This window comes from Tympanuchus pallidicinctus, unplaced genomic scaffold (genome assembly GCF_026119805.1).
Source record: "Tympanuchus pallidicinctus isolate F22 unplaced genomic scaffold, pur_lepc_1.0 scaffold22, whole genome shotgun sequence".
Lineage (NCBI taxonomy): Eukaryota > Metazoa > Chordata > Aves > Galliformes > Phasianidae > Tympanuchus > Tympanuchus pallidicinctus.
In genome coordinates, this window is record NW_026294739.1 from 21,553,807 (window position 1) to 21,570,427 (window position 16,621).

At 52.6% G+C, this 16,621-nt stretch overlaps 1 protein-coding gene across 3 annotated transcripts in view; it reads right to left on the minus strand.

Annotated features, from left to right (window-relative positions):
- The window catches only part of SCHIP1 (schwannomin interacting protein 1), a 113,078-nt gene that overhangs the window by 20,394 nt on the left and 76,063 nt on the right, over positions 1-16,621 (minus strand). Inside the window, exons 1-2 of one of the 3 annotated variants that reach the window (XM_052686602.1) lie at positions 15,719-16,173; positions 5,165-5,671 (exon numbers count right to left, since the gene is read on the minus strand). In XM_052686602.1, coding sequence (XP_052542562.1) covers positions 5,165-5,671; positions 15,719-15,724 — 513 coding nt within the window. In that variant the 5' untranslated portion in view covers positions 15,725-16,173. Of the gene's footprint in view, positions 1-1,264; positions 1,310-5,164; positions 5,672-15,718; positions 16,174-16,621 lie in introns of those variants that run through there. The other 2 variants (XR_008207683.1, XM_052686607.1) reach the window with 2 other exon arrangements.

Here is a 16,621-nt window from a genome sequence, read left to right on the forward strand (position 1 = left end):
GCAATCCTGCCTCAGGGAACAACTCAGCTCAGGTAGCACGGGAGCTCACTGCCATCAGAGCCATTAGTGCTTTGCTCACAGAAGTGGGATAGATTTGGCAAAACATGGCACAACACAGGGAAGCTCCTCCGCTTCCCATTTATCCTTGAGGTGACAGAGCAAATCTCAAGCATCCTTCACAGGATGCAAGGTCCCCATGCAGCCACTGTGCTACTCTGGGGCTCCTGCAGGATGGATGCTGGATCACAAAAAGGGCAGAGGCATCTCCATGGCTCAGGCTTCGGCCCTGCATTCTCTGCTTAATATATTTTACTCCCTCTGCTCTGTGCCCATGAGAGGCTGGGGCTCAGCACTCATTCCCATTCTCTGCCATCAGCAATGGCAGCCAGCCCACAGCTCACCCAGATGCTCCTCTGCAGATCCTGAATGCATTTGGTGAGTACTGAATAAACACTTGACTCTTCCTGTGCTTTTTAATACACTCTGCCTATAATTTCTCTCTTCACACACACTGCTATTACACATACACCATCCCTGAGTGTTGCTGCAGTAGCTATGGTTCTTCAGCAGTCAAATTAACACGTTTTGCTCAGCACAGGCCAATTCTGAGAACTGGAAAACTCTAACTCTCCTGCTCAGCACACACAATATGCAAGAAAATGATGCCTAAGTGCATAATTAGTACCTAACCAAGTGTTCCTGCTGCTCCTTCAGCCCCAGCCACCAGCGCTGTGTGAAGGGAGCAGCAGGGCACGGGGCTGTGGGGTTACACTGCAAAACTAATTCACACCAATCATTGCATGACCTCTCCAAAAGCTCTCCTCTCTCTTCAGAAATCTTCAGTTCTTTGCTGCCCATTACACCCAATACCCCAAATACTCTTAAAACTTACGGAGCTTTGAACGAGCAGCACCACAAATGGCACTTTTTAAAGATATCACAGAATCATCCAATCAATAAGGTTGGAAAAGACCTCCAGGATCACCAAGCTCAACCCCAGCCCCCCTTCCCCATCCCCCACATACACCCACTGCCCACATCCCTCAGTGCCACAACCCCACAGCTCTGAACACCACCAGGGATGGTGACCCCACCACCCCCAGGGCAGCTGTGCCACTGCATCACAGCTCTTTTGGAGAACAAACGTTTCCTAATATCCAACCTGGAAGTTTGCTGCTGCCTGCACTGCAACCAGCACTCCCACAGCCCCACTTTCTCAGTCTGAATTGGGGATTTCTGCACACCATAAGGAACAGCCACTTACCAGGCGGCCGGGCAGCTTGCTGGCATCCATAACAGAGCTCTTCCCATCACATCAACTCTCAGATAAAGGAGAATCATTCATCAAAAAGGCATCTGCACACTGTCACCCCACATATTTAGCATTTTCTTTAATGACAGCCTTTGCAGCACCGACAGAGGCAGCTTGTAGAGTTTTTACTTAAGATTGTTAATTACGATCATTTTGCTTGGACCAGTTTCAGCCCCAGCAAACACACATCTCCCCCGTTTGTGTAATTACAAATGTGCTTCCAGAACCAAGCCTGTCAGTGCACCTACAGCTGTCTTCTGAGCTGACTGACAGGGCACACTTTGGCAGAACCATTAACACCCTGCCAGCCTCATCTGACCTTTGAGCTGGGTGGAAAGTGGCCGAAGTACGACGCAGTCACCTTGTTGTGTTTTGTCACCAGGCGTGTCCGAGGCACCACGTGTGGAAGGTCAGCCCCTGTTCAACCCAGTGACAGGATTTCCTATGGCTGAAGGGTTTGTGCTCCTCATCAACACAAACAAGCTGCCTCTGGAGTACGCCTCCCATTCCCTTCTTTGGGTGCCGAAGAAGGAATTTAATCACAGAATCATAAGATGGCTGGGTTGGAAAGAACCTTAAAGACAACAGAACCATGGGATGGTTGGGTTGGAAGGGATCTTAAAGATCATAGAATCATGGGATGGTTGGGTTGGAAGGGATCTTAAAGATCATAGAACCATGGGATGGTTGGGTTGGAAGGGATCTTAAAGATCATAGAACCATGGGATGGTTGGGTTGGAAGGGACTTCAAAGATCATAGAACCATGGGATGGTTGGGTTGGAAGGGATCTTAAAGATCATAGAACTATGGGATGGTTGGGTTGGAAGGGACTTCAAAGATCATAGAACCATGGGATGGTTGGGTTGGAAGGTCCTTAAAGCCCCCCCCAATCTCACCCTCTGTCACAGGCTGGCTACCCCCGGCTACATCAGGCTGCCCCATCCAGCCCAGCCCTGAGCACCTCTAGTGATGGGGCAACCACAGCTCTGGGCAGCAGTGCCAGGGCCTCATCTTCCTAACCTTCAACCCAAATCTCTCATCTTTTAGTTTAAAGCCATTCTCTCTTGTCCTCTCACTATCAGACCATGTAAAAAGTCTCTCTGCCTCCTGTTGATCATCTCCCTTTAGGTACTGGGGGCCTGCAGTGAGGCTCCCCTGCAGCCTTCTCTTCTCCAGGCTGAACAAGCCCAGCTCCCTCAGCTTTTCCTCCTAGGAGAGGTGCTCCAGCTGATAAATAAGAGAGCCCAGGCACCCTGCTGTCAGGTGTGTGAGGAGCTCTGGCAGGGCTTCTACATCACAGGAATGACAGAAATGCAATTCCCCTCAAGCCACAAGTTTGATTTTGAAAATGAGTGTGTCAGAAGTGAAAGTTCAGACAGCTCTTGTCTGGGGAAATGCCTGCTGGGACGAGGAACCCAACGCTTTAAGAAGGCTCAGTCAAGCATCTATGACTTAAAGTGAGAACAACCTCGCTGCCCACCTCACCAAGCAAACATTTGCTCCCTAAATGCTGGAGGCAGAGCACACCGGCAGGCAGGAGCTCCGCACTGCATTCCCACTGAGCTGCTCAGCCAGCAGACACAGGGCCAGACCCCACCAGGACAGCCACTGAATCATTCCAGGATTTAATCCTGGACCACAGACTGTACTTTGAATCCATCTCTCTGGGCATCCAGCCACGGTGAACCACAGCTGGGAGCAGAGCAGAGCCCTGCGCCCATCTCCTCTAAATCAAGACAGCCTCGAGAGCCAAATGATTCAGAAGGAAACACATTTTACTTCCTAACACAACTATGTTCAGCACAATGCAGGACCCATAAGCTGGAGGCGAGGCACAGGCCTGGGCAAGCTGTGCTGATGCACAACGTGTCACGTATCCTGCCAAAGGGACCACAGACCTGGAGGCTGCAGGAAAAGCTGCTATCACTGCTGCCTGCATTGAGCCTCCTCCATAAAGCACAGTCCATTCAGCAGTGCCATCCATCTTCTGACTGCCACAGGCTCTGAAGTGGCAAGCTGGTTGGCCAAGCCATTTCCTTGCCCAACAAGTTTAACTGACTATGGAATCTACAGATGTTATTCTTTGGAAAATACATGCTATTGATTGTAATCACCATCCTCGGAGATGCAATGGAAAGAGTATTAAAACCATCGATGCTGATTTTGATTTTATTAGCACCATTAGTGAAATGGTGAGCAGCAAAGTCCTGCTTCCTGCACAGCTCCCAGGCGCCGTAAATCACAGCACAGCACATCTGTTGTGCTCCTGGTACAGCTGTGGGCCGGGGCTGGGATGGGGAACAGCAGTGGAGGCAGAAATGGGATTGCTTCTCCAGCAGTGGATGGGTGTTCCTTTAAAGATTCATTCTTTGAAACGTCACAAAGCCTCAGAAAGGAGCCGGGCCCAGGCTGGGCAGAGCTATGGCACAGCCAGCACCCACAGCAGTGCTGGGTATGGCGTGGTGACTCAGGTCACAGCTGGCTCCTGGAGCACAATGACACCAACTCACTGCAACTGCCCACAGCACAAAGAATTCCCTACTGCCCCAACACGAATTGCTCAGGATTTTGTTCTCAACGTCTACACTGGATTCCTGTTCACATAAACCAGCTGAAGAAATGCTCCCATTCAAAACAACAGCTGTTGCTCACTGTGCCCCTGTTAACGAAATCATCTCACACTGCACCAACCAAGGCCTCATCACGCTGAAATCCCTCTTTTCTCAAGTGTGCTCTCGCCGTTGGAGAAAACCAACCCCTCTCCCCCCTGCCTGCTTTCACTTCACCATATTCACGTTTCCAAACATTTGGGTTTCCAGCAGGACGAGTAAACACAAACAGCGAGATGCTGAACTTCAGGAAAACATCATGGTAAGGGATGGTTTGGGTTGGAAGGCACTTCAAAGATCATCAACTTCCAACCGCTGCCACGGGCTGCTGCCAAACACTACATCAGACACTGGATCTGGTCGCCCAGAAACCTCACAGTTCTACCACCAGACCACACATCCCTCCCAACCCAGGAGCCTGCAGTCTCTGTGCAGACAGAGAAACACATCTGGGCAGAGTTCCTCAGGTGAGCCCTCCCCTTGCTAAGCACATCACCGCAGGCAATGAGTTTCCAGCAGTGCTGCTGCTTCCGGCAGCTCAGGGCAGCAGGAGTTCATCAGATAGCACAGAAAGCCTCCAAGCCACAAAAACGAGCTTTCTTTCTTTCTTTCTTTTTTTAAAGCTGACTTTCTGCACAGAAAGCAGCTATTAGGGACGTTACCTGTCCCCAAGCACTGAGGCTCCCCAGCTCAGGCCCTGGGCACAGCGCCCCGCACCGCTGCTGTCACACTCATCCATGAGCCATTCACCGTGCCCGGGACCCACCCACATTTTTCAGCAATTAGTTGTAATTCGAGGATTTCGGGGAAAATCCCCTACCTCTCCGAGCCAGATGACTTCACAGGATGCGAGGGCTTGGAACGCCTTAACAAAACCCGACCCAGGCGGGGAAGCTGCGGGCTGTGGGCGAGGCGCACCGCGGGGCTCCTGCGCTGCGTTCCGGAGGTTCCCTCGAATTCAACCCCGATGGAAAAGTCCCAGGGAGCGCTCGGCCACTCCGGCGGCTCGAGTCATGCGCGAATTCTACCCGACTTTGTCTGCGGATGACGCGACCGTGGAAACAATTCGCGGCGTTTCCCCATGAAAGCACGCTCGTTAGGCTTTGCGGCTCAGCCGGATCCCCACCGGCGCCCGGCTCAGCCGGCGGGAAGGCCGCCCGGCATCACCCCAGACCCAACGCACAACCCCAGGGATGCTCCGCGAAGTTGCGCTCCCTCCCCCCCGCCCCGCTCCCCACTCACCGAGGCGGGGTTGGCCCTCTGCCCACGCTCCTTCTCCCGGCACTGCAGCCCCGCCAGGTGCCTCTCCAGGGCCGCCCAGTCCATGGCGGGCGGCTGCGGTTCCCGGGGGGGTTGAGCCGTTCCCCCGCCCCGCCGCGCCCGCCGCCCGCCCGGCCCCGGCGCCCCTCCGCCGTTCCGCCGCTGCTGCTGTTTCGGGGGCGGCGGGCGGTGGTGCGACCGCGGGCGGGGAGCGGCGGAGCGCTGCGGGGAGCGGCGGAGGGCGGGAGCGGCGGGGAGGGCATCGGCGGGGCCCGGGCAGCGGGGAGGCAGGTAGGCGGCTTCGTCGTCTTCGTCGTCGTCCTCCTCTTCTTCTTCCGAATCGTCGTCCAGCGCCGCCAGGTCTAAGCTGCTGGGGGACGGCGAGGACTTGCAGTCGGAGCACGGAGTCACTTTGCTGGAGTTGGACTCCGAGCTGGAGCGGCTGCTGCCGGCGTCGCTGCCTAAATCCATGCCATCCTCCCGGGAATCCTGGCGGGGGGAGGAGGAGGAGAAGGGGGGAACGGAGAGAAAAGTTCCGCGTTAAAAAAGATTAATATCTATATCTCTGTATCTCTAAATCCCGCTCTGAGCTCGCGGGTACCGCGCACCGCCCGCCCCGGAGGCTCCGGCGCTCAGAGCGCCTCCGGCGGCGGTCGGGGATGGGAGGAGGGGGGCGGAGGGGGCGGCCCCGGGTCGGTAACGGGGAGGGGAGCTCTTTGCCCACGCTTCCCGTCTCTTTTTTGTCTGTTTAACGGAGCCTTAATAAGCGAATTGTGTGTGGGACGTTCTGGCTGGTCAAAGGCGAGCCCGACGCACCAGCGATTGCGCTCCGCTATTAATTTTGATGAGATGCTTTCTGCAGTGCTGGAATCTGGAAGCAGCACCCGGCCGGCCTTGCAGGAATGGTACACACAGACCGACAGACACAGCAGGATGGATAACAAGAGACCAAACTTCCGCCGTTACCTCCTACGTGATCACAGAATCACAGAACCATTCAGGCTGGCAAGGACCTCCAAAATCATCAACCCCAACCCATCCCCTCAGTGCCACATCCCCACAATTCTGAGCACCCGCAGGGCTGGTGACCCCAGCAGCCCCTGGGCAGCTGTGCCACTGCAGCACCACTCTTTGGGAGAAGAAATCTTTCTTAATCTGCACCCTGAACCTCCCTGGTGCCACCATGGCTCCCAGCCCCAGCTCCCTATGGGCACAATGGTACAGCTGCTTTGGCCAAGGCAGTAAAATTCGGTGCTGGTTCCACAGCTGTGCAGCAGGGTTACACCTGACATTATGCCTTCGCTGGACATGAAGATACTGGCGGCAGGCAGACGGTTGGACTGGATGATCCTGGAGGTCTTTTCCAGCCTTGGTGGTTCTATGGCATATTTTGGGGACATACATCTTTGTCTGAGCATATCTGAGTGCTGCGAGGCGGGGAGCAGCCTGCTGGGTTCCAGCCTGACAGCAGCAGCCTGCAGCAGCTTTATTTATAGGATCTCGTGGCACGCGGGATCGATTGGAAGATTTCTGCCATGAGAGTGATGACAACAGCTCGGGGAAGAGGAGAGCACACTGTGCTGCTCAGAGCACTGTTAACACACCATACCGGGGCCACCTCTGGCTGCCAGCTGCCATCAGCTCCCCAGAGTGAAGGGAATACCAAGGGCTGATGTGACCCATAGGACACTCAGATGGTGGCGAAGCACTGGAACAGGTTGCCCAATCACAGAATGGCCAGGGTTGGAAGGGACCTCAAGGATCATGAATCTCCAACCCTCTGCCACACGCAGGGCCACCAACCTCCACATTTCACAGCAGCCCAGGCTGCCCAGGGCCCAATCCAACTGGCCTTGAACACCTCCAGGGATGGACGGGGCATCACAGCCTCTCTGGGCAGCTGTTCCAGCACCTCACCACTCTCATAGCAAAGAACTTCCCTCTGACATCCAACCTAAATCTTCCCTCCCTCAACGTAAAACCATTTCCCCTTGTCCTGCTGTTATCTACCCTTTCCAAGAGTTGATTCCCCTCCTGTCTGCAGGCTCCCTTTAGGTACTGCAGGCTACAATGAGGTCACCCCACAGCCTTCTTTTCTCCATGCTGAACAAGCCCAGCTCCCTCAGCCTGTCCTTATAATGGAGGTGCTCCAGTCCCCTCTTCATCTCTGTGGCTCCTCTGGACCCTCTCCAACAGCTCTCTGTCTTTCTTGTACTGGGGGCTCCAGACCTGGATGCAGCACTGCAGATGGGGCCTCACAAGAGCGGAGTAGACAGGGACAATCACCTCCCTGTCCTTGCTGGCCACCCCTCTGCTGATGGAACAGGCTGCCCAAGGAGGCTGTGGATGCCCCATCCCTGCAGGCATTCAAGGCCAGGCTGGATGTGGCTCTGGGCAGCCTGTTCTGGTGACCCTGCACATAGCAGGGGGTTGGAACTAGATGAGCATTGTGGTCCTTTTCAACCCAGGCCATTTTAGAATTCTGTGACACCTGCAGAAAGCTGTGCTGACAAAGGAGAGCTCAGAGGTGAAAAGCCAGAAGTCCTCAGCCCACCTGCAGGCCTCAGAAGGGCAGAATGGTTCCTTACTAGGCTGCAGAGCAAACCATGTTTGCTATCTGTCTAAGTTTCTCTCTTTTTTTTAAACTTTCTATTTTTCTTTCCTTGCAGTCAGTTGCAGTTGGTTTTACCCTTGCAGCGTCAGCCCTCTACATTTCTAATTATACACGGGGACCATATTTCCACTTGACCCCTTTGCACGAAGAAACCACTTATTGTTATTCAAAACACATATGTCATTTCTTCCCTTCTACTAGCCTACACCAAATGGGTTGCTCCTGCAAAGCGATGAACAATTTGAGCTTCATATGAATTTTAAAGGGAGGAGAGTGAGAGCACAAGTCCTTGTAGATGAAAGAGCGTGCTTTACAGTTACTTTACTCAGTGCAAAGGAGGTTTTAATGCAAACAAAGCAAGCTGAGTTTGTTCTGAAACAGCAATCTCTCATGGAAGCAGAATTCTCACAACTTTCATTGCACAAGTGCAGGGCCACGCTGAAAGCCAGCTTGCTTATTTTCACAAGCCATCAAACTCGCTTTGTTCTACCATTTTGGCACTACTCTAACACCTTATTAAAGACACCTCAGGTGCTTTCTCTTCCTTATGATAAAGTGCAGAACTTTTAGGTAGGGGAAGGAGGAGGATAGAGAAGCCCAGCAGCCCCAGCCAGCCCCTCCTGCCCTCTCCAACCCAATCCACATCATTGGGATCATCACCCACAGCTCCATTCCCAGGCACCAATCAGCCCCACGGGGATACACAGCAGGGCAGAATGCAACCACGTGTTTTTGGATCAGCATTTTTTTGGAAAACTTTGTGTTTCTCCCAGTTTTGGAGGCCTAAATACACAGACCTTTGCTGCCAAATGCATGGACTCAGCCTCCCAGTGCCTGCTCGCTGCAGCCTGGAGCCTACTGGGAACCCACCACTGGTCCAAGAAAACACAGTGCCTTTACCTGACAGAGCAGGGGCTTCCAGAAGCCCTTTCTGATGAAGCTGCTGAGTCTCAGGCTGAGCTGACTGCTGCTATTATGCAGCTGGGGCTTTGCCAGGGAAATGGTGCTAATCTGCCCCTTGAAGCAGCAGCAACACACGTTTCCTCTGAACAATAGCAGCTCATGTCATGGATTTCCTTTAAGCAATAATAAAAAAAAAAGCCTCTAAAGAGCTTCCCCTTCCCTGCACAAGCATTCTGCCACTGCTGCAGAATGTCACAGAATCATGGAATCACAGAATGGCCTGGGTTGAAAAGGACCACAGCGCTCATCCAGTTCCAACCTCCTGCTGTGTGCAGGGTCACCAACCAGCAGCCCAGGCTGCCCAGAGCCACATCCAGCCTGGCCTTGAATGCCTGCAGGGATGGGGCACCCACACATCATGGCTGCATGCTGGCTGTCACCCAGCAGGGACCCCATCCTGCACAGCCAACCAGCTGGGCTCCCCATCTCACAGCCAGGAGAAGCCAGTTTATGCCCGACACAACCACTGGCCCCAGATTTTATTCTGGAGCCCTTTTTTACCTATTGCCCTACTGACACCAAAGTTCTCTACCACGTATTCCCCAGCAGGGCAGGGGCAGCATCCTGCCATCCCCACAGCTCTGCGTTCCTCAGAGAAAAATCACTGCTTTTTGAGGAGCTTTTTGACAGTGATTCTTTGCTGAGAGGCGCATGCAGATACCATGGTGACAGACACCTTCCCCTATCGCGAAAGCAAACAGGAACTCAGGAATTTGTGTTTTAAGGCCAAACTATATATAGGAGTAATGCGTGCTCAACATCTTGCTGCTGTTTCCTATTAGTGCTGTTTGCTTGATGAATCCCCCGCAGCCCGGCCGGCGCAGGAGGCACTGCTTGGCCTTTTGGGGCTGCGTTGGGGGGACTCGGCAAACTCCATTCGCATTGGCAGGTTTCAGCATTTAAATTTAGCACATTAATCCTTTGCTTAATTTAGAGCAGGGATGGGGGGGGGGGGTGTGTGTGTGAAGGAAGAGGAGGAAATCACACCCTGCACACTGTGGTCCCACTGTAGCTCTGCTGCAGGCAGAGGAGAGGCAGAGGGCTTCTCCCAAGTATTGCTTTGGACTCCTTTTTAAGCACTTCAGGTCGAACTCGGTGACAAATTCCCATTCTCTCATCTGGGCAATATTCATAGAACAGCTCATTTTGGAGGGGATCATAAAGATCATTGAGCTCCAAGCGCCTGCCCTGGGCAAATAATGGCAGGGAAGGGAGGAAAAAACACACCTCTGCTTTCAGAAGCACCCACTGCATCTCCCTGCTCCTGGTGGATTACGGAGGAAACAAGGAAGGAACAAATCCCCTTCAACTGAAGGTATTTCCTGGCCATTCCAATAGGGCAGAATGGTTCCTGCTGGAACCTCCTGGGAGCTGTCTTTCTGGAGGCCAAAGCAGCGGTCAGCATGGCTAGTTTTATTGCCAAAGCATGAAATGTGCTGATACACACAGCAGAAGTTTTATCAGTGCTTTGGCAAGCTGAGGATTACCACCCAAGTATGGTTGAAGTGAAATTACACTGAAATCAGTGGAAAGCAAACACCGCCTCATCGCTTTAACAAAGGTGCATTAAAGGCAACTACCAAAAACCATTCTTCAAGGAGTGAATGGGCTGCAATGAGGCTGCCAGCAGCCCAGCAGCGGGGCTCTGCTCCTCCCTCAGCCCCCCTGGGGAGATGCTGGGTACCACAGGGAACCAATCCTCCCTCCTCATCTACAGTGAAAGCAGTGATGTGCCACTGTCACACACTTTCCCAGCAAGGGCACATCGCTGAGGTTGGATGAAACCAGTGGGGCTGCGAGTTCCCCTTCTTCTGTTTTCTCTCCTGGCTTCAGGAGAGCCAGCAAACACATTGGGTAAACACGGTGCGAGGTCAGCAGGAATCCCCTTATCTCTGCACAGGCCTCTGGAATTTGGTGTAATCTCCAAGGCCACGTGGAAAGAAAAAAAAAGCCATTTATAAACTGGTTTCACAGGCACATTTGGTAAGGAATGTGAGCGAGGAAATAGCTGAAATAGTTCACATGCACAACGCCAGCACAACAGCACCACATCTTCATGTTTTTGCAGTCACTCTAAACCTATTAACCAAGGAATTCCAGCATGCACACAGGAGGTCACACAGAGCCAAAGAGCAGTTCTGTAATGAAAACCCTCCTGCTCCACTTCTGTGTGCACAGGGAGCAGAGGGCAGCAGGATGGGAGGAACCAGCCCTGTAATTACATGTCAGTGAACTGAAACTGCTGCCTCCACTGCCTTGTGGGTGCTGTGCAGGGCACAGAATCACAGAACCATACAAGCATTAAGGTTGGCAAAGACCTCCTGGATCACCCACCCCACCCATCAGCCATGTCCCCAAGTGCCACATCTCCATGGTTCTGTACGCCCCCAGGGACGGTGACCCCATCACTCCCTGGGCAGCTGTGCCACTGCCTTTTGGAGAAGGAATGTTTCTCAGTATCCAACCTGAGCGTCCCCTGAGCCTCCTCGTCCCCAGACTGACCCATCCCACTCCCCACAGCACTGTGCTCCAGACCCTCACAGCTCCATTGCCCTTCTCCAGACACACTCCAGGACCTCAATGTCTTCCCATAGCAGGGAGGCATTGAGTACACAGGAGCCATCTCTGGGAGCTGAAGGCACCAAGGAGAACAGAGAGGGCAGTGCCCTGGTACATCCCTCCAGCCCAAGCTCAAGTAGACATCTGAGTACAAACCAATACTCAGCAATTTCTCCAGAGGAGTCTTCCTGGCTGGAGATGGCCCTCTAACACACGGCCCCAGCTGCACCTCTCTGCCCAAGCACCACTAAAACCACCACTGCTGCTTCCCACCTCCCAACCAAGGGCAATTATCTCTTGCTATTCCTTTGCCTCTGCGTCTTTACGAGCTACTCAGCATTGAGATGCAGTTCAGGTTCACAGGAGTACAGGCTGCTGCTTTGCTTTTCCCTAATGATTTATGATGTGCTTAACGCAGCCGTTTGCAGGAACGTGCCGTGGAGCAGCAGCAGGGCTGTGCCCAAAGCCCCCAAACTACTCTCCCAAACCTATAGGACAGATACTCAATAGAGGGCAGATGCCATCTCCAAGCCTCCCAGGGGGCTGAGCCCTGTGTGCCTCCTCCTGAGGCTGCTTGCCCTGCTCTGGTCCTTGGGACATGCCCCAGAGCCAAGGGCTGCCCATTTGCTACGTTAGAATCTGTTCAGCCCTTGCTGTAAAGTTCCTAATCTGTATTCCAAGCCAGAAATGAAACTTCACAAAAAAAACCCCACAACCAACCAAGCCTCAAAACCAACCAAAAAATACCCAACACAACTGCACACAAACCCAAGGAAAATAAAATACATAACTACAGCACATGTAGCTGTGAGGAAACAAAACCTCTTCCCTGATGATGAATTATACTTTGCTCGCAACAGATGCGGCTCTTTATATTTGTTTTCTGCATAAATCTACATATTAGCCTGAAAGCAACTGTATGTGCTTTGTCTTGCCTTGGTTACATCAGTCACTGCTCATTTTAGCTGATTGCCTTCGAGTGCTGGGCTGGGTGCTCTGAGCACAGCTTAGCTCCTGAAAACAGGCCTGTTATGGAGCTTTTCCAGTACCAAAAGTGCCTGGTGCTTCCCCAGGGGCTGTGCCATGTCACCTTGTGCCATGCCATCCCATAGAATCCCATGCCATGCCCAACATGGCCGGAGCTGCCAAGCTCTGCTCCTGCAATGGCACTTATAATTGATTGCTGTCGTTTAATGAGTTGTATTACTTGGAAATGCCTGCTGCATCCCAGGCCTTGCTGTGGTTAGTGAAAAAGCACAGAGTGACAGTGCCCATTGCAGCCCCAATGTCCTTGCACAGAGACGTGGGGTAGCAGCTGGTGGGGGTACACTGCAGCCACCCTGAGAAAGAGAAGCTCATGGGGACCCAATGCAATTATGTTATTAAACAGTGAGTGCAGTTTTTCAGCTCTCCATAATCTCATTTAATGCTATTGGTGTCGAGTTAAATTATTTCTAATTGTTTTTACCAAACGCATCTGATGAATTTATGTTTTTCTCTGTAGGCTCGTAACTCTCGGGGAAAATTTATTTGTCTCTCCTCAAGGAGCATTATTTAATATCCATCTGCTGGGAATCAAAGTGACGAAGCAAGTCAACAATTACTGCACTGCTTCCTTAATGGGAATGTGCCCATCCTACTCCCTCACTCCGGGGACATGGTGTGCGTGATGGAAGCTCAGGGGTTGGGGTCATGCTGGGCAGACTCCTGCCTGTGGCCAAGAGGATGCAGAAAAATGTTTTCTTCATTAATTGAGAATTTGGAAGATCTGCAGCTGACAGCTCCGACGCGCTGAGCAGTGGGTCAAACGCGTGCTGAACTCAGTGCTGGGGGAGGATGGCAAGAAAATAGAAAGCAAATTGCCATGACCTATTCCTGTAATGAAAAGGTCTATTTCTAATCCATGCACTATTTAAGCAGAGGTATTTCCAGCTAATCTCCAACCATAACCCACTTAGGCAGAGCTGTGTGCACAAAGCAGTGGCTGTGCCCTCAGCACGGTGCAGCAGGACAGACTGACACTGCTGGGTCATGATGGGGAACAGCGAGCTGCTGCTGGGCACAGAGCAATCCCAGGGCTGTCCCAGTAGGTGAGGGGAGCTGAATGCTGGGGTGAACCTGGGCTGCTTAGATGAGAGCTCTGTGTCCCAGTCTCTGCTGCTGCCAACAGGGTCATGCTGTGTTTGATGCAAGACAAGAGGTAACGGCCTCACGTCGCAGCAGGAGAGGTTCAGGTTGGATATTAGGAAGAATTTCTTTCCCAACAGAGGGGTTATGCAGTGGCACAGCTGCCCAGGGAGCGCTGGGGGCACCGTGTCCCTGGAGGTGTTCACAGCTGTGAAGATGTGGCACTGAGCACTGTGGTGTTGGGTTGGGGATCTCAAAGGTCTTTTCCAACCTTAATGGTTCTGTGATTCTGCTTCTGCAGGCGCTCCAAGACAACATCTGAACACACCAGCTGTGCCTCCTAAACACCTTCCAGACCAGCATGCCCAGCACAGGAGCTCTGTGACAGAAGAAGCAATAGATTGGGCTCAGCTCCCGAGAGCTCCTGCTATTTGTTTTCCAGAAGTCCTGCAAGGCACAAACTTCAGCTATTCCAAAGGTGTGAGGTAGGCAGGCTGGGTATTTTTGAACACGCTGCAAGAAAGCCTGGTGTCAACATTTGCATTTTGCCTGCAGTGCTACAAAGCCCGATCCTATGTTACACAGCAGGAAAACCTGAAGCTGACTTCCATGACCCACCCAGACTAGATAAAATGAGGAAAGCACCGAAGGAGGCAGGAGGGGATGGGCTGCTGTGCTGTGCCCTGCCGCTGACCCAGGGGGTTCCCACTGACACTGGAACCAGTGGCACAGAAAGCCAATAATCCTCTTACTGGCCTGGCACTGCTCGTGCTGTGCTCCAATTAGCGGTGGCGGTGGCTCAGCCTCTCTGGGGCTGTTATTAATTAAGGGAGGAAGAGGGATGGAGGAGATTTAGAGCACGTCTGCTGAGGGAAAGGAGGGCAGAGGGGAAAATGCTTTGCGGGTTTGTGCTGCTCCACTCTCACTCCACTCTCATTCTGTCCCCAGAACGGAGCTCCTCCCCCATTCAGTGTATAAGATGCTACACAAAATACACCCCAAACACTGCTGCTGCTCCATTTGTCATCATTCCATTTCAGCATTCCCAGATGATTTTCACCCTGGGGAAAAGCCAGAATCCCCCACCCCAGGCAGGCAGAGTGGGAGCAGCCATCCTCCCCCAGCAAGAGGGCTGCACGCCTCGGGAAACTCATCTCAAAGCCTCAACACATTGCACAGCCCTCCCAGTTAACAGCAAGGAACCTTAAGTCACGAGAACATAAGTAAGGCATGCGGTGTCAGCTGGGTGGCACGGGGAACAGCTTTGGTGAGAACAAATCTGTACTTCCCTACGCACTGCCAGCTAAAACTGGGCATGCCTCTAAAGGGACGTGGTGCTTAAAAATAGGATTCTTTGTCCCAAAGGCTTTTAAAAGAGAGCTCAAGGTAGTTGCATGCATTGCACCCCCTAGGAGAAGACGCAGGTTGGGGTTCCACCTGCCCAGCACTCCAAAGCTGGGGTGGGATCCCCCTCTGTCGGGCAACACTCATTGCCCTAGCCCTTACCATGCAGCCTCTGTTCTGCCACCCCTCTCCCTGCTTCCACTGACGTATCATGCATGCATGACACAGCACAGTTTTGCAAGACACAGTGTGTGCCACACTTATCTCTGCAGTGCCACAAACGTGGCCAGCACTGCTTCAGGGCCACAGGTCACTGCCATGCAGCCCAATATCACAGCAATACAGTATCCACTCCTCCTTGCACATGAGAACTGCAGGCAAAAAGCAGAACCTATTGTAATGAGATCTCTCTCTCTCTGTGAGGCAGTCAGGTGCCCAAAGGCTCTCATTTACACTCAAAAATGACCACCACTTTAGAACCATCCTGGACTGCTTTGCACAATCTCCACTGCCAGACACACAGTCTTGATAAGTCATACTTATCAAGAAACAAAATAAGGTTAAAACTATTGTCTTAGGGTGAAGTAGGATCTCTCTAGAGGCTCCCGTGGCTTTGCCTGAAATACACCCAACGTCACTGCAGGATGTACCCACAGACCTTGCAGGCTGCCGAATCGCATCTGCTACAAAAAGCCCCAGCTCCTGAGCCTGGCTCCAGCCCTGCACGCTGCTGAAGGCACTGGGGCTGTGCTGAGGTCTGAGCTGCATCAGGACCAGGACTGGTGGAGCACGGAGCACCGTGCAGGGTCTTCACCAGGCAGGGATTTTCTACCTGCACCCTCAGGCATCCATGCTCTGCCTCCCATAACACATTTCTGCACAGAAAGGGAACGAGCCGCCTGAAAGCACCGGATGCGCACCGTACTCACGTTCATCTTCCAGAGCAGCCCTCCTCTTTCAAGCCATTTTGTGAGAAAGCCCAGTCGCTCACCGCCGCCTAAGGCATTGCTGCCTGCGTGCCCTGCAAGGACCCGGGCTCCAGAGCAGCCCTTAATCCATCCAGCACCAAAGGTCCGGGCTCAGCCCTGCAGCTCAGGGATGCCCGGTGCCACCAACTCGCTCTCCTCGGCTCCAGCCCGCGATGGATGGAGGTCCCCAGGCAGTGCCGAGCTCTCCAAAGCCGTCCCTTTTACGTTCTCCGACCTTGTGAGGAAAATCCTGTCTCGTTTGAATTATTCATCATACTTTCTGTTCTGCCAGCTCCAGCACAACGTTCTGAATCATTAATATGTCATGACTTTTTATCTTTTTTTTTTTTTTTTTTTTTTTTTTTTTTTTTTTGACTTTTATCTTCTCTCCGACACGACTCCCTTCTTTAAAAATAACACAATCACCGGTGTGTTAATTAGCATTCACCTGATTTACCAAATAAAAAGCCGTCTCTGTCCTGATGCACATCCTTCCTTGTGGGAAATACCACTTTAACAGCTTCGGGAACTGGGCTAGCGCTGGCTGGTTCTATCTAAAGCACTGCAAAACATGTTTGGATTTCAGTTTTTGGCAGCATTTCCTAAGCCTGCAAGCCGGTCTGGTGATGGAAAGCAGGGTAGGCTTCCAGGATAATAAAAGAAGAACAAGGTAACGGCGCTGGGAGTGCTGTCAAACAGCTTGTTCTCCCCCTTTTTAAGCAGAGCTAATGGCAAAACACTCCAAGCCACGGGCAGCAGGGCTGGCTTGGCTCAGTGATGCACTACTGCAGTGGGGACACGGCTGCTGCCAACACCAGGAGCTGTACCCACAGCACGCCGCAGCCTCACATCTGTCCTGTGGGG